Genomic DNA, 24,806 nt, shown 5'->3' on the forward strand with positions numbered 1-24,806 from the left:
CTTCGTGGTCGGAAGGTACTTTATCCGGCCAGCTAAATGTAAGGCATGCGTTCAACATGACTCGAGGGCCAACAACGGTCGGTCCTTAATCGACACAGATGGAAACTAACAGCACCCTAGAACCCTGTCTGGTTGCCTCCAACTTTTTCCGTCCGGTCTCCAATTATCCATCACACATGGTTAATTCCAGGATATCATTCTTTCCATAGCTAAATTCTTCCAGTAACCACCTATAATGTAGGTGACCGGATATCACCGATCGCTACCGGTCTAAGCAAGGCTAAGCAGTTATTCGATCCTGACCTAACAGGGTAAAAAGGTAATAAGGTAGGCAAGAATAGTAATAAATGCATCCACGGTTTCAATCAACTCCTACAACTTAATGCAACAATATATAACTCATATATAGAAAGAATTGCTTTTATAAATTAGGAGACTTATAATGCTCCGGGGCTTGCCTGGGATCCGGAACTGCTCTTCATTTTTCATTTAGAGACCAAGGTCATTAGAGCTCTTCAACAGCGGGTAATTAGGCCACAAACTGTCAGTGTCAGCGCCTTGATAACGGTCATGGAAATTCACTTTCGGAGGTCAAAACTCGGTCAAACTCAGTGCAACTTTTTGCATGCTCTTCTCTATAGTATAACCTTCAACTTTTATTTTTGGACCAACTCAAGTTGCTTAACGAATTTCAGAGAACGCGAAATGCCAACGTCGTTGCTTAGCGAAACTCCAGACTTAGAATATTTCTAAGTGCTGAAAATAACAGCAAATTCGATCTTGTGACTTCGATTTGACTTACTTTTAAGCTGATCTAGCTCTTAGTCCAAAAACAAAGTTTGTTCTACATGATATGGACTACAACTTTCATTTAAGGTCCAACCTCAAAACTGGTATAGAACCTACTGTCCTACTTTGACCAAAGTAGGATCATGATGAAGCTTAAATTATCCTTTTTGATCCATTGGAGCATTTTCTTGGCATTTGGCCAACATGAACCTTTCATGACTTTTGTTGTAGAGTTCATCTAAAGTCATTTTGGCAAGGTTGCAAGGTTTGGTTGACATCTCATGTTCTCATTCACTTAATAGTGCAATTCAAGCACTTAGTAAAAATCATTCCGACAAGGATATAACTTATCATTTCATGTGACTTTTTGATTCCAAACTTCATGAAACTTTTCGAGTGTCCAATATATATGGGTATTGATGTGAGACACATGAAGATATCCCAATCACACCACCCAAGCATATATCTTGAAAAGGGGTCTATAGGCGAGCAAAAGGTGCAATATCCAAGTTTAGGTTGGGGCTCGTTTCTATAGGTTTAACCTTGACATCTTTATCATCACTTAATATACCATGTTTTAGCTTAAACCCATTGCTTAACTGGTGGCAAACACCTGGGGTGTTACAACTCTGTCTCAACTAAAAAACACGCACACATGCCTGCTAACAAACACCCCCAGATGATTCTGTCCAAATCGCCCAAGGGCTTGGGGGCTACACCCGCGGGTACGCTCGTGCGCACCCGCTGACAAAACAAAAACCTCCCCCACTGGCAATATGAAAAATCCCCAAATGATTCTGCCCGAACCGCCAGGGGGCTCGGGGGCTACACCCGCGAGTGCGCTCGCACGCACCCGTCGTTAAGACAAAAATCTTCCAAACGATTCTACCCGAATCGCCCGGGGGCTCAGGGTCTCCTGGCGGATTCATAAACCTAGGGTCCCTCGTGGACCGGCTTTTCCAACAAAGGCTCGACCTAGCAGGCAATGTTGCAAACAACACACAACTCATGGTTCGGCCGAAGTACCTAAACAACAGGCCAGAAGGGCGATCCAATCACCGACCGGAAGGCCTAGCCAAGGAGGAATGACACTCATTTCTGACTCCGATCGGAGCGCTCGCTTCGGTCTCCAACCCACCTCCGGACGGCCTATCCGACCGGAAGGCCTGTCCAAAGCACTACTTCTGACTCTGACCCGTGTCTCCGATCGGGGATACGCTAAACCCCTGCTCACTGCTCTTCTCCGACTAACGCGATCAGAGCCGACTGGACCCAACCAACCGAGGACGCCCGCTCGGTAAGGACCAGGGAACGGATGGAGAAAGCAAGGCAGGGCGCACAAGTCAAACCACAATACTAGGGACCGTATCCTGTACACCTACAGAAATAGTACTCTGCAACCTCCTTAGCACAACAGAGCCCAAACAGTGTTATAGGCGCTGACATTTTCCCCTACAGTATTGTGGACGCCATTAACTCCCATATGGTAAAGCTCCCCCCACATGCCCCTAGACGTCGACAGTGTTATGGGCGTCGGTATTCACCGTACCAAGTGAACATGGTGAAACCCCTTACATGCCTTCAGGCATCAACAGTGTGGCAGACGCCGATGTCTGCCATACCCGAAGAAGACAACATAATCTCCCACGTGCATCTGATATCGAACAGTGTTGTGGACGTCTACCATCATCATATACCCATCGGCGTGGGCAACAAGGCTTAGAAGCATACATACTCTTCCCCCTCACTTGTAAGGCCATCTCCTTCATTTATAAAAGGGGATGCTCTCTCTCCCAACATTCAAGTTCATTAAGCTCATTCAGATTCAACAGATCGATCAGGTTCACTAGTACACAATCACAGAACCGCCAGGTTCGACCCACAAGCACACGCTTGAACACTTAGCTCATAGCGGGGCTCCCGTCACTCTCGGCCCTTCCGACCAGACCTCTTGTACCTCCATCTTTCTCCTTCTCATTTGTAATCCTACTACAAAGTTCGAGCACCTGGGCTCAGGAATAAAGTCACCCACCGACTCAAACTGGACGTAGAGCACGTTGCCTGAACCAGTATAAACCCTGTGTCGTTGAGTGCTATGCCACCTCCGATCATAACGTACGGCAAAACTATAAATATTTACTTGTTGGTCACTTTCTGCACCGACAACCGTATTAGTGTAGAAAACATAAAGTGTTGTCGATTCATAGGTAGCACTCAACAAACATAAGCAACACAGACACAATTTTTTTAAAAAGCAAAAAGTAATAGATAACGAGAGTATCTACCCCTCCGTTCTAAATTATAAGTCATTTTATTTTTTTTGTACTCCATTCGTTCCTAATTATAAGTCACTTTGACTTTTTTATACATAGAATCTGCTAGCAAAATGAACGTATCGAAGAAGTCAAAGCGATTTATAGTTTGGAACAGATGAAGTACATATATTTTGCTATGCATCTAGATAAATAATATGTCTAGATATATAGCAAAATAGATGAAACAAAAAAGTCAAAGCGACCTATAATTTAGAACGGAGGGAGTACCGCAGAGAGTACTCCATATTGGCCATATTCGTCTTACCCCATATTCGGTTTATTCGGCTTGTGTTTTTCAGCTGGAATAATATTTTTCTCTCACAATAATTCAGCAAGAACAATATTTTTCAGCAAATTTCAGCCAAGTTTAAGACCTGCGAACGGGTCATTATATAGTCTTATGCATAGTCTGGTTGATCACGTTGACTAATTAAAATAGATAACAAGAGCTTATGTCATCCAATAAACACAAAAAAAAAAGAGTTTACAGAACGTTCAAATAATTGCAATCTAAGTACCATATGATGGAGCATGATTTATTTTAGAAAAAATATGAAAATTATCTGATAATTTTATGAGCTAAAATACATTTTCTATGTTTTTTAAAAGATTAAGTTAGATTTTAGGATTTTAATTTTTGTAAATTTTCTAGATAAAAATAGTGTGACGACTGACGACTGTAATGTGTGTGATCCAGCACAGCACAGCAGCTAGCGCCTAGCGGCCGCAATAAAGTAAGCGAGAAAGTAGCTAGGAGTACTAGGCCGCAGTGGGTGCACTAGTACTACGCTATACGGAGTACGTACCTTCATTCATAGCTCCAGCTACTTCCTGTCTAGTGTCTCCTCCGACTCCGATCCATCCCATCCTATCCTACTACTTGCTGCTTTCTTCCGGATTCATTCATTGCATCCATCCATGGATCATCACCATAGCAGCTTGCAGCTATAGCACAGGTCGATCTCCAAACCGAAGAGAGAGAGAGAGAGAGGAGCAGAGTAGATCGATCGAGGTTGATCGGTCAGGCCATCAGGGACCAAGGGAGGCAAAGGGGTCCCGGATCGGTAGGCGGCCGGCGCGGATCGGAGAACCAGACGAGACGCCCAAGGAAGAAGATAGGAGGACGATGCTTGGAGGCCGTCCCCTCTTCGTGCTCTTCGGCTCCTCCATCGTGCAGTACAGCTTCAGCAACGGCGGATGGGGCGCCGCGCTTGCCGACATCTACGCCCGCAAGGTACGACGCTACGCCTGCTGCTGCATCGCATAATCTCTGTGCGTCTTTGCTTTTCTCATCTCCTCCAGGCTCCAGCCCCACCTCCTCGCCGGCGACGGTGGTGGCAGTGAGAGATCGAGACGAAGAAACAGATTTCCTCTCTCTCTCTGTTTCTGGTGCATCCCAACCGGAACTTGAACCAAACAGCTAGCAATCGGTCAGTCAGTCGTCAAACAAATTAAATTATTGCTTCTGCACGAATTAATGTACCCTGTTCCATTATTCACGCCACCAACTCTCACCGTCTTGAATTTGAATGGAGTCCGGCCATCTCCACTTCTCCATTATTCAGTCAGCTAGCAATTGTTGTTTGCACAGTACTGTACATCTGCTTCCCAAAACGATATATACCTATGCTAACTAGCCTGTGTTTTAAAGGATAGAACGGCACCAGTTATAACAAAATCTAGATCCCTGCTTCTTTTGATGCCTACAATGACTAACACAAAAGTGAAGGAACATGCCAAGCTCTTTAACTTCAACTCAGGGGATCCCTCAACTCAGAGGAAGGTCATGGAGACTGGAAAAAAAGGGCTAAACAGTGGAATTCTCAATTTGGACCCAATTTGGGGCTTCTATGCTATGCCTTCCTTTTCAATATGCCTTCTATGCTATGCCTTCCTATCAAGGATACTTTTTGTATTTCGCATGCATGTCCTGAAATGGAAACTTCTTATTTATTATCTTGATTTGATATATATCTTCATTCGTATCTAGTTAGGCATGACAACCTGCTCTCTGTTGACTAACTGATTCTGTAAGACACTGCTAACTGATTCTGTAAGACATGCTATCTGATAGCGTCTTTAAAATGCCTATGACAAAAATTGGCCACTTCATCTTAAAGTACATATATGTTTGGAAAGCAAAAGATCTGGACTAGGAAAATCTCTGCACCAATCGAGTTTACGCCTGGAAATAAAACTGCACATTTTCCGTCATGACAGATAATTACATTTGCGTCTGGTTTTATCAATCTGGAAAGAACATACCACTAGGACAACTTTATAAATACGGTGGCCCAGCTATTTTTATATAACATTCCACTATATACATATGAAAGGTCACTCAACCCAACTTTTTAAAAAGAAGTAGAAGAAGAGACATACATTGGAAGCATATAATTTTTAAAATACAAGTATATTGCACAGTTTGGTTTGGTCACTAGATTCAGCTTCTGGTTGACTGGTTTCTTTGTGGAACTTTCATTCTTGTTATTATAAAATCACACAAATAACTAGTGTATAACACGGTGTCCTGAGTTTTTATTTTGTGATCTCACTAGGGCAACCGGTAGGTAAACTCAATTATTCACATCTTATGTCAAATTAATCTTCGGGTCAATTTATTGGTGAATGAAAGTACCTAGCTAGCAACGTTTTTACTTCAGTAATGCTTATTTCTGCTTGCTATTCATTCAGGCTGATATCCTGCTAAGAGGATATATCGCCTGGAACACAAGGCGGGCTGTTCAAGTGATGGACAAAGTGTTCCCTAAGGTATATATGGTCCGGATCTCCAATTTTGTTTGTGTATCTCTATTTTAACAATTACATTTCTCTCTACAAAATGTCATTTTGGGGCACATAAATTTCTTACAGTTTTGGCCCTGTTTTTTAATCATTGATAACTGCTACTGCCTAAGTAATATAATCCTCTTCTATGCAGTTTTTCTAACAAGTGGAAGTCTGCTTCTTCCCTTCAAGCCTATTTCTTCCATTAGTCTTAGCTAACGGCATTATGATAAACTGCTGATTACTTGACCACTCTTTAACTTGTTTATCATACCATAATGAAAATTTTCAGTTACGTTTTAAGCTTTCTATAAAAGCTGGGTTTACCTCTGTCAAAAAAGTAATGGAAAATTTCAGTGTTTTTTAGTTACCTATCTATATGATGACACACGTGTACGTTCTCAAGGACCAATACTATGATGTAAAGATTCTAATCCAATTTACAAAATAATATTTGATGATATTAAAAAAATAGCTGGCTGTCGTCCAAATTTTAACTGATTTTCTACTCTCCATTTGCCATAGGATTCAGCAGTGCAGCCGTCTTTGGTAATAGTTTACTTTGGTGGAAACGACTCCATTGCTGCTCATTCTTCTGGACTCGGGCCTCATGTGCCGCTAGATGAGTACATAGGGAACATGAGAAAGATTGCAGAACACCTAAAGGTAGAGCGTTGATTAGCAAGATGTTCCTGGAATGGTGGTGCACCAGTAGCTAGGTGTTTGACAGTTGGTTTGCCTTTGTGGTCAGAGCCTCTCTGAGAAGACACGAGTCATTTTCCTGAGCTGCCCACCTCTGAACGAGGAGATGCTTCGAAACTCAACCAGGTGAGAGATCAATTGTGTGGTGAATCCAGGCTTGTTGCAGTATAATATAACACATGGAACTGAACATATTATGTGTGCAGCAGTACTATACTGAGTGAGATCGTCCGGACCAACGAAACCTGCCGTCTGTACTCAGAAGCCTGCGTAGCTCTGTGCAAGGAGATGAACCTGAAGGTGGTTGATCTCTGGCATGCCATGCAGAAGAGGGAGGACTGGATGACTGCATGCTTCACGTGAGTTGTTTGCTGTTTGTTCTTGTCGCCGGTCTGAATAAGAAGACAATAATTTTTGTGTTGCAGGGATGGGCTGCATCTGTCTGAAGAAGGGAGCAACATTGTGGTGGAAGAGATCCTGAAGGTGTTGAAAGAGGCAGAGTGGGAACCATGCCTGTACTGGAAGGCGATGCCGACCGAGTTTGCTGAGGACTCCCCCTTCGATCTTGTCTCCTCCAGCGGTGACGCCACCGTGAACCCGTCGGAGTGGACAATCCACAGGAAAATACCATGGGACTGACTTGTTTGTGGCCTTGATTTGACTCCATGGCTGGATGCATGCATGCATTTGTTCTGCCTTGATGGAATTGGAATGAATCATGATGCTCAAGAATAACAATGGAGGACTAGAGTTAAGGGAGCTGGTCAGGACCGGGACACCGGGACAATACGATACCATCATCTTATCTATTTGATCAGACCTCGCTCTCTCGAAGATTGATTGATTATTATTGTGTTTTCCCCATGATTATGGATGTGTTTGGATTGATGGCAAGGTTGGCTAGTTCAAGTTGTGTGTTTGATGATAAGATGAGCCATTTTTTGTTTGGTTAGATGCAATGAGAATACTTGACTAGCTATATCTCTTAACTATATAAAAATAATAACATAAGCTACTCTTCCTTATTTAACCAGTAGACAGTTTACCGGAGGTAAAATAGGTGAAATTTGGTGATGTGGGCACCAAGTTCTTTCATGTTAATGAAACTATCAAACACAGAAAATCCCTGATCACTAATCACCTTAAATTTTTCTAATGAAATTCTTGTCTCCAACCATCAAGACAAATGCTAAAATCCTCTGGGAAGCATATACGGATAGGCTGGGTAGTTGTAGATCTGAATACCGCAACACCATCTTTGACCTTGAAAATCTTATTCAAGCAATCACTTATCTCAGTTTATTAGAGGCGCCTTTTACCAGTGAAGAAATGTATTAGCATCTATAGACTGTGTTTAGTTGGATGGAAAATTGGAATTTAGATACTGTAGCACTTTCGTTTTTATTTGACAAATAGTGTTCAATCATAGACCAGTTAGGCTCAAAACGTTCGTCTCGTGATTTTCAACCAAACTGTGTAATTAGTTTTTTTTCATCTACATTTACTGCTCCATGCACATATCGCAAGATTTGATGTGACGGGTACTGTAGCACTTTTTTGAAAGTATTTTTGAAACTAAGCACGGGCATAGTATCAGAGCATGTAAACAGGAAAAAAAAAAGATCAGTAGGGACGGTCCTCACGGGGTAGCCGTGGTTACATCAGTAGCCCTCGTTCAAAACGGCTTCATCGGTGAAGTCAAAGTCGGTGAAGCCAAAAAAACTAATTTTTCTTAGTTTTTAGTTTATTTTAATTCCGGTTTACAAAAATAACTTCACGCTACCTTACCTCGATTTATGCAAAAGAGATAGCCCGAAGCCGGCGTAAGCCGTGCAAGGGCCGAAGTATCCCTCAACGTGCGCGCCTTCTCTCGCTCCACGGTGGAGAGTGTCGGCGAAGACTGGGCGGCCAGCGTGCCTTCTCTTCCTCCATTACCCCCAACGTGCGCGCTCTCTCTAGCTCCCTCTCCCTCTTGGGCCGCGAGGACCGGGCGGCCGTCACTGCCGAGTGCCCAGGTCTTGCCCTTCGTCGGCGAGGAGCACCACCAGGTACGCCGACCCTTGGCCCTCCCTTCCTGATGTGCGGAGCACCAAACCCTAATTTACCATTTGCATTTGGATCTGATCTAAGTAAAATGTGTATGTGGAATTATGGATGCCTTATGCCCACTAAATTCGATTTGTTTTACAAAAATTATCGGTTGTACACCCTTTACTGGGTCCGCCCCTGACCCATACCTGTAGAGATGAAAGGTTCAGATAGAATAGCGAAAAATCTTACTGAGCTTTCTATTATGTTTGTTGAAATAAAGAACACGAGCTTGTGTACAAGCTTTTCAACTTCCTTTAGTAAGTAGCAACTGTTAGTTTTGAGATGAATTTTCCCTGAATGAACTGTGTGGAAAAGATAAGTTCAAGAAACAGAATGGGAGAGTCAATGCTTGAACTATTGGTTGGCTGTTTTTATTGAACATGATTTTTTATGGAAATTAAGGACAGTGACATCATCAACGACAACACTTCCAAGGCATAAAGGGGCGTTTTTTTATAGAATGTTATTAGACTGTAATTTTATAATGTCTTGTGCTTTCTCTTAAATAGTTGAGAAATCTTTACTCTGAACAGTTTATACTTTAGTTGTTGACATGACTGGACTTTCCGCCTTTTGGATTGAACATTTTGTGCTCCGCCGCTCAGGAATACCCAAGTGCCATCGTGGGTTCAGGAGGAGGATGTACGGGAGGCGTGCATCGCAACTGCTGAAGGAGATCGACTCTTCAGAGGCTGGACAGCTCGCGCCATTCAACGTAATTGCCGCTTCTCTGTACTCACCTGCAGTTACTAGTTTGGAATCCTGCTTCTATCTCGTTTGTCTGTGACAAGCCGCTATTTTGTATGATCTGGTGTGTTCTGTGTTCGATGGGTGAAATTGAGTGTAGAGAACCTCTTGTATCCTCAGTGTATCCTCAGTCAAAAGTGTTACTTCTTTGGTAGCACCTCAAAAATCATAAACCGTCAGATCAAATATTGTTGGTTTGGCTGGCACATGTTCTTTCAGCGAGTGCCTTTTAAACTCTTCTCCTTTCTAAGCATGTTAGTTACTATGTGCTATCTAAATTTGGAAGAAGATCATATGGGACCTGGTTTAATTATCCATCAAGTTTAAACCCTATCCATACCTATGAATTTAGATAAAAATGATTTCTGCATGTTTCATTAATTCATAATCATATTCTTTACCATGTGTATTTAATATGGATGTAAACTATCATGTGTTATGAAATCTTAAGAACGAAACTAATGGTACCAGCTGCAATATTCTGTACTACTTTGTCATTATATAGTGCAGAAAACAAAGCTAAAAAGGTTTAAAATATTTATACTAATCATCCATTATCAGAAGCAATGTGATTTTGATAGCTGCAGTTCCTTTTAGTTTCTTTCCTACCTAACATGCAATCTCTGAAATGTGCAGAGTGACGTGTTTGATCAGGTGATTAGAGAGTGCAATGAGCACAATTCACAATTTCAGTCATTGATCAGGTAAATTGTATCCTACTAGATTGTTGAGTTGTTGACCATCTTGATACAGAACTACCCTGATTAATAAGCATTTCCAATGCACAGTTTACTGACTAGACCTGGCTTATGACAGGAAAATGGTGGAGCAAAACTTAGATATCGAGACAACTAGAAATGAGGATCACTATGGTGCAGCTATCCACCATCTTTCCCTGCTCCGTAACAAAAGATGCCTTATGGCTTACATGTACAAAACTAAAAGTTCACTGATGACCTAACTTTTTGTTTCTCTGTTTATGCTGATAGCACATGAAAATTGATTGTGTGTGTACTTTAGCTGAAAGAATTATATCCAAATAGGTACAACCGAGCAGAAGTTATTCAGAGTTTTAGATGGAAGGTTGGCCCTGTGCTTCCTCACGACATACAAGAAAAGCTCCATTTCTCAGAGAAAGAGTACTTCAAGAACCACTCTGCAGCCATTAAATCATACATTTCAGAGATGGATATAGATTTGACAGTGGTATGGAGTTTTTTCTATTTCTTATGCTTTCTTAGGGATGAGATATCACTTATCAGACTTCTTATACCCTTTATTACAGGATATGGTTCCTCCCAAGGATACTTACATTCAGGTTCGGGTGCTGGAGGACATTGGCGAAGTATCTCTTGGTGACCATTCTGTGTCATTGACCAAGAACTCACTCCATTTCCTAAGGCGCACAGACGCTGAACAATTTATATCACAGGTTTGCTATCTGTTTCTTCGTGATGTCCTTCTATCACTCTCTTTTGGTAATAATATGATGCTAAACTTACTATAGGGTCTTATGGAAGAATTTCTGGAGTAGAGATCACATATGAATATACGATGCACAATAGGTATGACTCCTTTCATTTTTATCTTACTTGAAATGTACTTTCAGTAATGTTTTATAAGGGCCAAAGTTTACTTGTCTTAGATCAGTAAAGACATGATATTATGTGCATATGGCTGGTTCATTTGTCACAGTTAAGTGCATAGATATTCAGTTTAGGGTGTTTATAGATACCAACTTTGAAGCATTTGTTCTGTACTTGGACCTGCTTCTTAAACTATAAATGTGTGAACTGATTATCTTGCTTCTTGCAGGATGTGCACTGCCTCTTTCCCTTCAGTGCTACTGCCTGATGGAATAGCACCTTTGTGATGCTTGAAGAGACTATTTGCAACAATGAAAGGACATATGTCATCCTGGTCTGAAGGGTACAGGGTACTTGATTTTCTGTACCAGGGAGCTTCTAACTAGTTGTCGGCGACTCGGCGATGATTGAGTGAAGTTTATAATATCTCTGTTAGTGACAATTTTATTCATGATGTATTATTTTATAGTAGAGCTTACAACTTTGTAAGTTGTACAAGCAGCCTTACTAAATCCATTGCCTCTGTTTACATGTGGATGACTTTTGGTCAGTGTGCCATCCAAGAAAGCAGATGTTGATAACATTTTAATTTGTGCATTAACATTTAGTTTTGCTCGACTTATAACTTAGTTTTCCTGTGTACTTCTTGCACTCGATGTGGTAAAATCACAGTTCTCTCAGACTTTGAATTGTAACTGGCTCGTGTCAGAAGCTACAACCTTTCCATCTTAGCCATGAAGCAAGATCAGTGCACTTCTTGCAGGAAAGTTCGTGTTTGCTAGATTTATGTAAACTCGTGCTTTTATTCCTGGGAACTTGCAGACCAGTATGGTTGTCTCAACAACAGTTGATATTAAGAGACTTTAGCTTTTGGACAAACTTAAATTTTGGGTTGTTGAGGGAAGAAGATGTAGAGACTCTAGATTGAAGATTGCTAAATTTTGAGGTTAAAATTTAAAACCATACAGCAATTGTATTATGTCGTAGTACCTGCAAACTTTAAAATTTGAATTGCATCACTGCATGATGCTTATTGACCGCACCTTGGTTGAGAATGCAGTGCCCTTCCATTCTTTTTCTTCTTTCAAGCCTTCCTCGTTTTCTTGTCTGATACATTTATATAAATGGTGCTTTGATGTGAAGTTATTAGAGGAAAGAAGGGCATTTTTTAAACAGGATTTCAGAACCTTGTTTTTGTTTAAACAGGATTCATCCAAAAAAGAAAGAAACTACCTGATGTGTCTTGTACTTCAGTACTGCTGGGATGAGTAGGCGAAAGATTTTCCCCTTTAGGACCAGCTCTTCCTGTAGTTTCATGTTATAGGTAAGTAGGTATGTATTCTGGTAGGCTACAGCCAAATTGTGGTGTCCATATTCTGACTAGTGTGACGAGTGACTATCGCAGACAGATCAGTGAATTCGAGGCAACCACCAATATTCAAGTGCCTTGGATTTGCCATGCAAGAACTGCAACGATCTGTAAAAACAAAAACAAAATTATCGAGGAATACTGCTACATTCTGAAAAATGTTTTTCATGCATGGAGCCAAAAGCTGTAGCCCAAACATGCCCACCACTTTCTGCATTTTCGTCAAGAATTTGCCTCTGCGTTTACAGTCTGGAGGCCTGGTCCTTGCCGTTGCCGGCAGTAGCAACCGAAGGGGAAAAAAAAGAAGCTAAAAAGGGCTAGGCACAATAGTGTGCGAGGAATTTATTGCTAACCACGATTTCCACGCGGTCTGATGGGGACATGCGCAGATCGGCGTATGAACCCTGTTAAACTGATTTAAGCGGCCAATGTGGTCCAAAAGTTAAAAGGAAAAAACAAAACAAAACTAGTAATCACGTTTAGGAGCCGACCGTATCCTGGGAGGCTGGGACAAGCAGGAGACATGCGTTAGCCCAACAACGCAAAGCCCAGGCAGGCCAGCCCAGCCCACCTTGCACTTGCAGGAAGCACGACATCCATCCAAAGATTTGAGAGAACAATGCACGGTAGGCCAGAGCACTAGCCAATTCTGGACGCGCGCGGCTTCGGAGGCCGGCCAGGCAGCCACCGGCCGCCCACCAACGTCGGGGTGCCATGCCATGCCATGCCAGTGCCACGGTACAGTACAAATACACCACCGCTGCCCGCTCCGGCAGCTCCACCCGGCCAGCCGACGCACTGACGCATTCCTTCCGCCGTGCCACCCACCCTCCTCTCGCGGAGGAGGTACGGTGAGCACGAGCGGCACACATCCAGCCGGCCGAGGTGCGTGGCCGCCGGCCGCTCGCTGGCTAGTCCGGGCTGAACAATGGCGGGCTCCGCGGTGGCCGTCGTCTTCCTGTCGGCCGTCGCGCTGCTCTGCCTGTACAACCACCTCCTCCTCTCCCTCTCCGACCCGGCATCCGTCGTCCCCGTCCCCGCCGCCGTCGTCCGCGCGCACCGCCGCACCGGTGGCCACCGTGCCAACACCACTCCGTCCGGGTCCGGCAACATCGTCCTCCGCTTCGGCATGTCCGGGCAGCCGCTCCGCGTCCACGCCCACGCCCCCGCCCCCGCCCCTGGCAGCGGCCTCCCTGACATCGACACGTTCCGCGACAAGCTCGACCGGCTGCTGCCCGACTGGTCGCGCTTCGACGCCGAGCTCGGCCCCATGCACCGGTACTTCGGGCTGGACGGGCCGCTGGATGTGCGGCAGCGGCTCGCGTACCTGTTCGCGATCCTTGATCGGTCGCCCAGGGACGGCGGCGTCGGCGTCGGCGAGCTGGAGGCGTGGCTGCGCCGGCAGGCCGCCGCCCGGCTGGACGCCGTCACGCGGAGGGAGATGGCCCAACACGACATGGACGGCAACGGTGCCGTCACGCTGCGCGAGTTCTTTGCAGGTGAGTCATGAGTGCGTACTGATGCAGATGGAACAACATTACTAGGCCGAACGATACTTTTATTCCGTTTCTGCGTTTTTTCATATGAAATTTAACTGATTCGTGTTAAATTACTGCACGTTTTCTGTAAAATTCCTGCGTTCCAAACGGATATTAAGATTGGAGCAACATGGGACATGGCAAAATGGGGTGGTCGATGCACAAGTTTGCGAGCGCGGACAGAGACGGAGACGGCTCGCTCAACGCCGTCGAATTCAACGAGTATACACCATATACTTACACTCTATATATACATATACATTCTGAACTTTTTTCCTCGTTTTTTTTTGTAACGTAAATACGCTGACATGGCAGCTTCTTGCATCCTGAAGACAGCAGCCAAGAGAGTGTGATGCGGTGGCTACTGAAGGACAAGCTAAGGCACGATCGATGAGTGGTTTCGTAACACGTTAAAATAATAATTCCATGATATTTTGTGTTTTTACTCTTGCGAGTGATAATATTTGTTCGGTTGGTTTGGGTGGAGAACAGTGAGATGGACCATGACGGAGATGGCAAGTTAAGCTTGGAGGAGTTCGTCGGCCAATCTCACATGATTATTGCCCACATCTCCGGTGCACATCACGACGACGGTGGCCATGATCTTGAGCGTGCCGAAGCTGAAAAGAAGTTCAGAGAATTGGACGCCGACATGGACAAGTAAAACATTCTAATAACAATAATTTAACAAGATTATGAAATAGGAGTAGACGGAGCACGTAGTAGAGTTAACGTTAGTCTTAAAAATGTCGTGCAAGATTTCATCATTTTTCCCTGCAATGTTCAGCTACTTGACGGTGGAAGAAGCACGCTCTGCACTGCAGAGCCTCATTACAGGGGAGTTCTCGTATGCTACTTCACATGCCAAGTTTTTGATGAAGGTGGTGGCCACATCAAATCATTAAAGTATAGTATAGCAACTAGATTTACTTTAATTTCCTTGTTTCTTACTTAATTGTGATTATGCATATTGGCACAGGCTGATGTTAACCAAGACGGCAAATTATCGCTCGAGGAGATGCTAGATGACTACGTATCCTTCTACAGCACCGTTTATACGGATGATCATTACAGCAATGAAGTTGATAGTGATTCCCACGACGAGCTATGAGCAGTTAAGCCAGGACAGGGCAGCGATATGGAGGGAGGTTCTTTACTTTCTAATAGGAGTTCGCAGCCAAAAAGAAATGAAAAAAATGTACAGCAGACAATCAACTGCAAAGATCAATTTTGTGCATCGTGACCCACTGTCTGTTTTACGGTATTTTTCATTAAAAAAAATAAACATTCAAGGGCCTGTGTCTTTTTTTTTTAAAAAAAAAGGTTTTCGAACTGTCATCTCCAAGCCCATCTATTATTAAGTCCCACACAAATACACAATGGAGGGCCAATACAAAGGCAACAACTAACAGGGTACAACAGGTTCACGAATTGCCAAAAAAAAAAAAAAAACTGATGAACCATGTACGATTGGAGTTACTTTCACTAACAGTAACAGACCAGTGGTGTTCATCACAATTCTTCTGAGTAAAGCAATACATGTATCTCCCAGCACTAATACTGCAAGGATTTGACTTTTGACAACTGGTCTCGATGAGGTCGATAAAAACAACTCATCTGATTTCCCAACCTTCACAGAGGGCACCACGTACAGCAGATGTCGCGGCAAACAACTTGTCTAATTTCCCACACTTCAAACAGGACACTAGATACACCATATGTCCCCATAACGAAAGAGCACATGACCAAGTGCAGTATGGGCTTAGGATATTACAGCTAATGTAAGGTAGCATGTTTCTTGGCAGATGACACTTAGCATATCTGTATATTCGTGTTGTCAGTTTGCCTGGTTCATAAAAGACCAGCTCGAAGGGCACAAGTCCTGTGCTGTGTTCCCATCCTCGTCCTTGATCTGAAGATCGGCATGATGCTTGACGAGCAATTCTGCAATGTCTTCTCTTTCACAAACAGCAGCATAGTGGAGTGCTGTTTGCCCGTCATTGTCCTGAACATGGTAGAGACAGTTAAGTTCAGTTAATTAGGCTCATAAACCTAAATGACTCAAGAGATCATCGCATGCTGAACTACTGACAGCAATCAAAGGGTCATAATGAGCATAGCCAACATGTTTTCTATTTAATATAATTTACGATGCAAACAACCAAATACACTTTATTCAGCTATATGACTAGTTCAGCACCTATTGCTCCACGTTACTCATCAAATCAATCGGTCATGAATAGTAGAACACAATAAGTATACAATAATTCGAATTTACCTTAGCATTCAGATCTGCATTTGCTTTTGCAAGAACCTCAACAGCACTTAGATGGCCACGATCAACAGCCCAGTGCAACGGAGTTCTACCTTCAGTATCTGAAGATACCATATACCAAACCATGTTTGAATGAATTATGCTTATAAACATAACATAAGCATTAGATGGTTTATAGTTTGCAAACACAAACCTCTCACGTTGACTTCCACACCAGCTGCCAGAAGCTTCACTATGTCATCAGTTGCTCCTTCCCTCGCTGAAACATGGATGTCACCAAGTTCTCTGCATATACATTTAGGTTTCTTCCAATTACAAACAGTAGACCAAGTCCAAGGTAGGTAACATTTATAGCATATATAAACTTCTGAAGAAGACACCCATGAGGTAAACACCACTTACGAATCATTTCCTTCGTCTTCCTCATACATCAAACTGCTAAACACAGGTCCCATGGGCCCCTTTGAAGCTGATGCAGAAGCAATGTTATCTTCATCTTTCCTTTTCTGAAATTATTATGTCATGGATAAGCCAACACTGTCACGAGGATTGTTGTACAGACTGCAGCAAGAGTGAGGTCAATAAGGATCTACAGAACTTACAGCACTTGCACCTGCATCCCAGTTAGGGAATAGCTCCTGAACAATTGTGATGTACTCTTGCATAGCTTCTTCTGTAGGCATAGCACCCAGCTTATGCCAAGCATTCCTAAAATATCCAGATCACATACGGGCAATGTTAAACTGAAGTAAGTTTTTTTCAGAATTGACAAGCACAGGCAGAAAGTAAAGCCAACAACAGTGGTATGATAATAATATTACTAAGTTAGCTGTAAGCAGACGATCCATGACTTGAAGTGCTTGCTAATACTCAAAGTCTTGAAACACAAAATAGAATCTGCACACTGAAAAACCTAAGCACGGCAGAGTTATGCAGCATGATGACACTCTTGGACACAAAGCAAGGACACAGGATCAAAGTCATTTTATGCTCAGGCAACACTAGCACGAATGATCAGTGTACAAACAGGCTCAATAGTTAACAATCAGGATCAATAGTTAACATCTAGGACTAAATTATGCGTGAGACACAAGCATCATATATTATGTTTACTTCCCATGGGCCATGCCACTGATCTGAAGTCATTCTAAACTAATTTTGAACCGAAGCAAATAAACATAGATAGAAAAAACCGCACGGAATTCAAATTCAAATTCAAATTCAAATCAGCAGAATCTAGCACGAGAAAGAGGGGATGGGTTGGAATCTTACCATTTGGCACGGGCCTTGAGCTTGAGCGCGGACGGCTGCGGCGCGGTGCAGGGCCCCTCAGTGGCGATCTTGTAGAGGCCGTAGAGGCGCAGCTGCGCTTCCTCGGGGACGCTGGTGCCAGAGGCGGCGGAGGCCGCGACGAAGGCGGAGGCGGCGCTGAACTCCTCGTCGAGCTCGGTGCTCTCCACGCCCTCCCAGTCGCTGTCGCTGCCGCTTCCGCCGTCGGTGGAGCCGTCGTGGGAGGGGAGGGGAGGCGCCGCGGGGACCAGGGCGTCCGGGGCGGTGGCGGCGGCGGCGGTGGGGGAGGACGGAGGGGAGCGCGTGATGCGGAGGTTGTCCTCCTTGAAGGCGATCACGGTGGAGATGAGCTTGGCGACCAGGAAGGCGAAGAGGAGGCCGATGGCCGCCGCTTGGCCCAGCTCCTGCCAGTCTCCGGCCATGGCGAGGCGGTGACCTAGATGCGGCGGTGCGGTGACTTGGGTGGAGTTGGGGGTGGAGACTGGGGAACTCCGAAACTGGAAGTGGTAGCCTGGTAGGGCCCGTGGGGCAGGAAGAAGGATGAGAAAGTAAAAGAGGTAGACGCCAGGGACCAAAACGTTAAATGGCTCGTAGCGTACCGGCGGTGACCCAGAACGGATCGTGGATTCGATGAACGTACCAGGCTTGGCCCATCTAGCTGCACCTTTGTTGGCCCAGCAAAGCACCACGTTTTCCCTTTGTTTCACACAGTGCGGCATGCGGAACCGTCCATGCTCAATCCAACGGGTGGAAAGCGCGAGGCGTCTTGGTTTCGACTAGAGGCGCAGAGTTTAGTCCCACCTCGGCGCCGCAACCAGGTAAGGGCGAGCTAGGCGCCTATATAAGGAAGCCCCGGGCCGCCGTTGTTCCATACTTACCTGGACGGGGTCGATGGGCGATCATGAAGGCCCATGGCCTAGATCAGTGGCCCACATTGCACTACGTGGGTGCGCTGGTCTACCATCTCCCCAAGTGGGAGAGTGGACTTCATAATTTGTGGCAGAGGGGGTACGCGTTCGCGCGGCCCCTGCCAATTCTAAGAAATGAAATTTGGATCCCTGGTCCCTGTCCCCTGCCAATTTTAAGAAATGAAATTTGGATCCCTGGTCCCTGTGCCTGTTTTCGTTTGATTTGCATTCTACGGTCATCGGCATCAAAGGCCCGTCAGTAACGTCGCGTGCAGTCTAGCCACCGTACTCCGTCTCGCTTCCGCCCCCTTTGCCGTTTCTGGTCAAAGAGGGTTTCGTGGCCAACTGTCAAGTTCATCAGGCCGTTTCTGGGCAAAGTCCCAAAATTTAGGCTGCCGTCATCAACAATAACGAAGAAGAACAGTAGCGGATAGTGTATCATCAGACAACTTATGTATCAAATTTGTGATGCTGGACAACTTAAAAGGATTAGATGCCTTTGACACTAGATTAGATATATGCATCATGAACTGTAAACTGACGAACAACTCTTCAACTGTGAACACTGGTGCTCCTATTGTGAAGGTGTGGTACAATTATTGCCATTTCTCTAAAGCTATAATTGTCTGTTTCGTATTCCATTTTGATCTGATCGCATCGAATTTTACCTTTTTCATTTCCAGTTGGCATCAGTTCGATCACTGAGGTTTACTAGTGCAACATGGTTTTGATTTCATATACTTTACAGTCTCAACACTCGTACACCAGACGATCTAAGCCAGGCTTGCCCAATTCAGAATTAATTTCTATATATATGCATAAAACTGTTGGTCTCAGTTGAGCAACCAAATGAAACCGGATGCGCTGTTAGCCTCAGTTGAGCAACCAATGAAACTGGATACGGATCTGGATAGGGCAAAGGAGTTCTAGCATTCACTTCAGAACCACTAATACCATGACAGACAAAGCAACAAAATGCATTTCAAGCTCGCATGCTCTGTCAACAGATTATGGTGCAACTGAAATAAATAAAAACAAAGGCTACAACATGGAGGTAAAGTATAACGAGCAATAGTCGTCAATCCCAACAAAAAACAGTAGGGCCTTTTTCTGTCACACAACTAATACTAAACTGTAGACATAGCAAAAGATACGTAGAGAAAGCAAAAACAACTTATAATTTGAACAGATGGGGTAAGAGATAAGGGAGCACAACTGTAGCTATATTAAAACATTAAAAGGGTCTAAGCTAGCGCATCTTTATTATAGCATTAAATAAAGCGTATAACATAATTGCAATTCTCTAGATCTTTACCAAAAGAACGAAACGGCAGGGAATTTCTCAGATCTATGGACTATGGAGCAGCTGCTTAATGTTCACTTTTCATGTCCAGGACAGATTATATACCACATACCATACACTTCACACAATCTCTCGACCACAGTTAGACAAGTAGCTGCAGGAAGGATTACATTTTCAATCTAGTATGCTCTAGAGGCAATTACATATAGCATTCCTTGTGCCAGATGGCTAATAAGATGCCCAGTCATTCTTGAATTGAATAACCCAAAGAACATCTGGTATCAACAAACAAGACTGGGGAAAACACTGCTTTATCCAAGCAAGCAAGCTGCAGGCACTATGGGTAAGTCACATGAATCAGGAAAAGAGCAACAAGCTACCTGTTGTCAAGGGTGTTGGCGCCCAAGGTAGCAGGACCCCGGCTACGAAGCTCATAGCCTGGATCGGTAATGGCGCGGGGTTTATCCCGAGCGCCCAATTGTGAGGGAGGTGAGATTGAGAGAGGAGGGAGATTAGGAAATTGGTTGTTATTGCTTGATCCCAAATGAGGACTGGTACACGCCTACTAAACAAAAGGAAACAAACTCCTTAAATCCCTTATTTCTTGCCCTCTTTAATTGCCTTCTTGCTGTTCCCTGGAATGTTGCTGTTGCTGGCGCCATCTAGGTGTCTGCGGCCCTGGTCCTGCGCTCCCTGTGGGAGTAATGGCGGCCCCACATGACTCTTGTTCTGTAAGATACTGACGACATCTTGAATGTCTTCAGCACGTGCAGTAAAACCTGCTAGATAAGTTATTGGTCAATGGCATATAAAATACATGGCGTATACGGGAGAACTGGAGGAAAAGCGGGGAGCTGTGACAGTACTCTTATCCAGTGTTTGTCGCTTGTTGTCTGTCAAACTGTTCGTGTTCCAAACCTGTTGATCTACCAAACACATGGTCGCAGTCCTTTTCTTGCTCATATCTATTATTTTCTGCTGCAATACCGGTATTGCCTTCACAAGACCTGCAGGTTCAGTACAGTTGAATAGGCATACTTTCTGATCAGGTAACTAGATTGACTGCAGGTAGAATTGATAAATGGGTAGAAGCTTTATCTAGATTAAGGCTCCATATGAGCTTTTTTTATTTATGTCACACATTCCATAACAATATTGAGGTTTACATGAAATAAAAGACTAAAGGACATCAAATGAAAAGAAGTGACAGAATCAACAATTTTTTTACCACTTTTCTTGCTAAAGCTAACAAATGGGAGCAGAAAACTGCACTGGCTTTTTTCCCACGATGTAAAACTCCTTCCAGTTTGCAGTGTGCAAATATTTAACGTTTTAGAGAATGACAGGCTCCAAAGCACATCTTTGACCACTATTTTCTATTAGAACATAGCCGAACATCCTAACAAATTTATGCTATTATGAAAGCACTTCCAAGACAAATCTATGCATTTTTTTTTGAAAATGCAGGAGAGCTGCGTTTCATTGTATTATAGAGATGAAAAGGGAGGGGGGGGGGGGGGGGGGGGGGGGGGGGCAACAGGATCCTCACTTATACAGGGACCAAATATTAAAAAATCAAAGTTTCTAAACTAAATCTATGCATATGATAAGTTTCTAAACTAAAAACTTTAAAAGTTAACTATAATCAAAGTTTTAAAAGTTGAACCCACGCTAGCATTAAAGAATTGCAATGTGGTATCAGATTGTCAAACAAGGCATGACAGCAAATCTTTAACACAAAGGCCTAAGGTTGTCATAACACAACATCATTTCACCAAGGTCCAGAACTAGTAATGATAAACAATTGAGCAGCTTGGAGCTCTGATCAGGTTGGTAAAACAGTTAATTCCTTACTGTAAGGAAAACCAATAATATCACTTGCCATCAAACATTAAAACTGTAGCATTGGTGTCAATATTAAAACTGTAGCATTGGTGAACCACGTAATCATGTTCAACTTTCATCAGAAATACTGGACAGAAGACAGAACTGATAAATTTAATCAGAATTGATCAGATGATGTACCCTTCTCAGCATCCCCTTTTTTTTGTATTCAACTACTAAATAGTGTATACTATGGCGTACCTTCAAAATTTTCCTGCACGGATTTGTCTTCAAACAACTTTTGTATCTCAGAGACAGAAGAATCAAGTTTTCCTTTGTATGTAGTTTGCCTTTCCAATGACGACATCTCTCTTTCAAGATTTTGAGACTCCATGTTAGCCTGGTGAAAAGTAAGAAACACTGGCAATTGTTAGAGAAATCTAGAAATATTATAAGCCGATTCATTACAACTAAGGTGCTTACACTTTCAAGCTTTCTCCTTAAGGAGTCAAGTTCCAAATCCAAATCTGAAGTCTCATCTTTGTGTGATTCTTTTGCACAAGAATTATCCTGAAAAAACAATATTATATACAAAGTCATTTACATTACGATAACATGTGAGGTGAGGGAATGAAGAAAATGTGAAATAGAGCATCACTACATTGATTAACAAAAGACACGCACGTTTATTACTTACTGCAAGCAACAACAAAAATCAAGCTTAACCGATGTTGCATATAGATTGGTAATTTTTAAGATCAGTGTGAATAATGGTATTACAATTATGGCATTCACTGGAAAGGCCAGAAACACTGGTTTCAACAACATCAAACTGGCAAGCCTGTAAGAAATTATATTCAGTTAATCAAAACTCAGTATTCCATGCCCCTTCTCAAGAAAACTAATCCAGCAGTTTAGAAGATGCTCTAACCAATATTGAATCCACAACCTCGTCATTTTTATGACTGCAAAAGAGTGTGTGGGCATCTGTAATTAAAAGTATACTGTTTACATCAATAAATAAGCATCAGATTTCTAAATTATGAACCTTCATGAACACAAATAAAACTTTTCCACAGTGTGAATGTAACTTAAGCAGGCTGGAGTCAAATCTTTAACGTTAGGATAAGGTGCGTACATCTTCAGCAGCCACAAAACCTTCAGGCACATCGAAGCAATGCAGTAAGCAGAATTTCTCCCAGTTGGCCATTCTCTTATCCAGTCGATCCTTTACGACATGGTGAATAGCATTTAATCCCTGCAGAGAAAACATAGAGATACTTCTACTTATCATAACGGTCCCGCTGGTCCAAAAAAAATGACGAAACAGAAATTTGCAGCGTAATAAATGTTATGAAACGCCTTTTAGAAGAGAAGATGTGATAATAAATGGCAGCATAAGTTAAACAAATTAACTGCCAAATGTACTAAAACATGTTATGGAGCTTGCAATACACAAGCACAACTAAAACATTCGAAGCACCCAAGCATCTAAGTGCAATGCTATGGTTGGAAGCTTAGTCCACTGTAGATCCCAATGCACACAATGAAGTCATGCATTTCAGTTCTCTGTTTTTTCACGGTAAAGCTCTGCAAACAAGCAGAAACAGAAATGTGCATAGCACTTAGCGAATCAGCTAATGGTCTCCACACCACTACATAAAGAACATCCAGGGAACCTGATGACATGCGGGAGGAATATGAATTCAGGTGCAGTGCAGAACAACTTTCATGTTTCGTTTTAACCGTATTCTGGAACTTCATTCAGTATCCATGTACACTTAAAATCTGGTGGAGAAGAAATTTATCGAGTCTCAGGGCATCAGCGCACACCAAGTACTGAGATATTTGACACAGTTTAACGTTCCCAAATGATTAGCTGGATGGAATTAACTAGCAAGGAACATGAATTAAACAAGGGCAGACAACCAACTATCCATTCCATCCCCATATCCAAATCCAACCCACGAATTGAGCAGTATTGAATCATGATGCGGGGATCCGTCGCTTACCCGCTGGAGATCAGTGGCCTTCTCTGCAGCCTTGGCGGCGCCGAGGACCCCTGGTGCGGCCGCTGCCCTGGAGAAGAAAAGCGACGGAAAAATGGGAAAGTTAACAAACCTAGATGAGGGGAGAGAAATCGGCTAAACAGAACACACGCACAAAAAGATACGGAGGGAACGTAACTGGAGGCAGTACTCGAAGGCCCCGGCGCTGATGTCGGCAATGATGCCGTGGACCTCGTCGACGAAAAGCTGCGGGTTCAGCCCCAGCGCCGCCTCCGCCGCCGCGCTCTCGTCCCCGTCTTCCATCGCCCCGCTTCTTCTTCCGAGTCTTCTGAGCTATTGGATTGTGGGGGGCCGCGGCAGATCTGAGTGCCGACTGCCGGGTGGGGAATGGGGATGGCCCGTCGCCTTGTCGGACGCCGGCACCCGGTCGACGGGTCGAGGGTTTTCAAATTTTGCGCTTGGCCAGTGTTTGCTCTTTCAGAAGCTGGTGTGTTCTAGGCTCTGTTTGGAGGCCACCACATGGAATGGAACTGATAGGTGCATAATTTTTTTTTTGTTACTGCTCCCTCCCTCTAGAAAAAAAAACGTAATTCTAGCTTTAAACCTGGACAGAGAGAGTACAAGTTATGTTTATATAATTTTTTGTTTGCTTGTATAATTTTTTGCTCACAGGTTCGGAGTCAAAAATTTATGTTTATATAATTTTCTGGCAATTGTTTACGTGAATATTGTCGGCTTGCATAATTTATTCTTGTAAAATTATGTGCATGATAATTTGGTTTACCCAAGTTATGTGAACATCTTTTTGCATACATAATTCCTTTTCACAACCTATGTGCATATTCTTTTTGTTTTTACAAGTTATGCAAACAATTTATGTGTATAATTTTTTGTTTTACAAGTTACATGTATAACTTATGTGCTTGTATAGTTTTTTGCTCATAGATTCTGAGATAAAATTTTGTTTTTATATAAATTTTCTATAATTTTTTATGTGAATATTTTCGTCTTGCATAAATTTTTCGTAAAATTATGTGCATGATAATTTGGTTTTCCCAAGTTATGCAAACATCTTTTTGCATGCACAATTCCTTTTCACAACCTATGTGCATTTTTTTTTTGTTTTTTACAAGTTATGTAAACAATTTATATGCATATTTTTTGTTTCTAAAAGTTATGTGTATAACTTATGTACTTGTATAATTTTCTGCTCACAAGTCAAATTTTGTATTTATATATTTTTTCTACTTAAATTCGTTGCGAGAGTGGGAAG

General features: G+C 43.1%; 5 protein-coding genes and 1 non-coding gene across 10 annotated transcripts; 4 read left to right on the forward strand and 2 right to left on the reverse strand.

Annotated features, from left to right (window-relative positions):
• Nucleotides 1-3,865: 3,865 nt before the first annotated feature.
• LOC136496477 (GDSL esterase/lipase WDL1) lies at nucleotides 3,866-7,352 on the forward strand. 2 transcript variants are annotated; one of them, XM_066492166.1, is made up of 6 exons: nucleotides 3,866-4,338; nucleotides 5,799-5,876; nucleotides 6,417-6,557; nucleotides 6,643-6,719; nucleotides 6,800-6,952; nucleotides 7,019-7,352. In XM_066492166.1, exons 1-6 carry the CDS (start codon nucleotides 4,231-4,233, stop codon nucleotides 7,230-7,232), a joined length of 771 nt encoding a protein of 256 aa, XP_066348263.1. In that variant the 5' UTR covers nucleotides 3,866-4,230; the 3' UTR covers nucleotides 7,233-7,352. The 2 variants fall into 2 exon arrangements, with proteins under 2 accessions (XP_066348263.1, XP_066348264.1); XM_066492167.1 differs by having other exon boundaries at nucleotides 6,803-6,952.
• Nucleotides 7,353-8,508: 1,156 nt separating this feature from the next.
• On the forward strand, nucleotides 8,509-11,691 carry LOC136497384 (uncharacterized). Of its 2 annotated transcripts, none has more exons than XM_066493174.1 (8): nucleotides 8,509-8,641; nucleotides 9,290-9,399; nucleotides 10,068-10,135; nucleotides 10,248-10,361; nucleotides 10,475-10,637; nucleotides 10,717-10,863; nucleotides 10,939-10,996; nucleotides 11,273-11,691. In XM_066493174.1, exons 2-7 carry the CDS (start codon nucleotides 9,325-9,327, stop codon nucleotides 10,963-10,965), a joined length of 594 nt encoding a protein of 197 aa, XP_066349271.1. In that variant the 5' UTR covers nucleotides 8,509-8,641; nucleotides 9,290-9,324; the 3' UTR covers nucleotides 10,966-10,996; nucleotides 11,273-11,691. The 2 variants fall into 2 exon arrangements, with proteins under 2 accessions (XP_066349271.1, XP_066349270.1); XM_066493173.1 differs by having other exon boundaries at nucleotides 11,247-11,683.
• Nucleotides 11,692-13,090: 1,399 nt separating this feature from the next.
• Nucleotides 13,091-15,169, forward strand: LOC136498008 (uncharacterized). 2 transcript variants are annotated; one of them, XM_066493930.1, is made up of 6 exons: nucleotides 13,091-13,885; nucleotides 14,044-14,146; nucleotides 14,257-14,305; nucleotides 14,417-14,584; nucleotides 14,712-14,805; nucleotides 14,904-15,169. In XM_066493930.1, the coding sequence occupies exons 1-6, from the start codon at nucleotides 13,106-13,108 to the stop codon at nucleotides 15,033-15,035; spliced, it is 1,326 nt and encodes a 441-aa protein (XP_066350027.1). In that variant the 5' UTR covers nucleotides 13,091-13,105; the 3' UTR covers nucleotides 15,036-15,169. The 2 variants fall into 2 exon arrangements, with proteins under 2 accessions (XP_066350027.1, XP_066350028.1); XM_066493931.1 differs by having other exon boundaries at nucleotides 13,181-13,885; nucleotides 14,240-14,305.
• A 241-nt stretch (nucleotides 15,170-15,410) lies between these two features.
• On the reverse strand, nucleotides 15,411-18,223 carry LOC136498009 (acyl-CoA-binding domain-containing protein 4-like). 2 transcript variants are annotated; one of them, XM_066493932.1, is made up of 7 exons: nucleotides 18,130-18,223; nucleotides 17,472-18,000; nucleotides 16,802-16,907; nucleotides 16,602-16,705; nucleotides 16,393-16,484; nucleotides 16,203-16,300; nucleotides 15,411-15,929 (listed from the first exon to the last, which is right to left on the reverse strand). In XM_066493932.1, the coding sequence occupies exons 1-7, from the start codon at nucleotides 18,206-18,208 to the stop codon at nucleotides 15,762-15,764; spliced, it is 1,176 nt and encodes a 391-aa protein (XP_066350029.1). In that variant the 5' UTR covers nucleotides 18,209-18,223; the 3' UTR covers nucleotides 15,411-15,761. The 2 variants fall into 2 exon arrangements, with proteins under 2 accessions (XP_066350029.1, XP_066350030.1); XM_066493933.1 differs by having other exon boundaries at nucleotides 18,089-18,158.
• A 136-nt stretch (nucleotides 18,224-18,359) lies between these two features.
• On the forward strand, nucleotides 18,360-18,519 carry LOC136498668 (U1 spliceosomal RNA). Its single transcript, XR_010769679.1, has one exon. It is a non-coding gene; the product is annotated as a U1 spliceosomal RNA (small nuclear RNA).
• A 1,248-nt stretch (nucleotides 18,520-19,767) lies between these two features.
• On the reverse strand, nucleotides 19,768-24,032 carry LOC136496978 (protein MIS12 homolog). Its single transcript, XM_066492760.1, has 7 exons — nucleotides 23,712-24,032; nucleotides 23,537-23,603; nucleotides 22,663-22,782; nucleotides 22,008-22,094; nucleotides 21,786-21,924; nucleotides 20,567-20,707; nucleotides 19,768-20,479 (listed from the first exon to the last, which is right to left on the reverse strand). Exons 1-7 carry the CDS (start codon nucleotides 23,834-23,836, stop codon nucleotides 20,298-20,300), a joined length of 861 nt encoding a protein of 286 aa, XP_066348857.1. The 5' UTR covers nucleotides 23,837-24,032; the 3' UTR covers nucleotides 19,768-20,297.
• Between the last annotated feature and the right edge of the window lie 774 nt (nucleotides 24,033-24,806).

This window comes from Miscanthus floridulus, chromosome 12 (genome assembly GCF_019320115.1).
Source record: "Miscanthus floridulus cultivar M001 chromosome 12, ASM1932011v1, whole genome shotgun sequence".
Lineage (NCBI taxonomy): Eukaryota > Viridiplantae > Streptophyta > Magnoliopsida > Poales > Poaceae > Miscanthus > Miscanthus floridulus.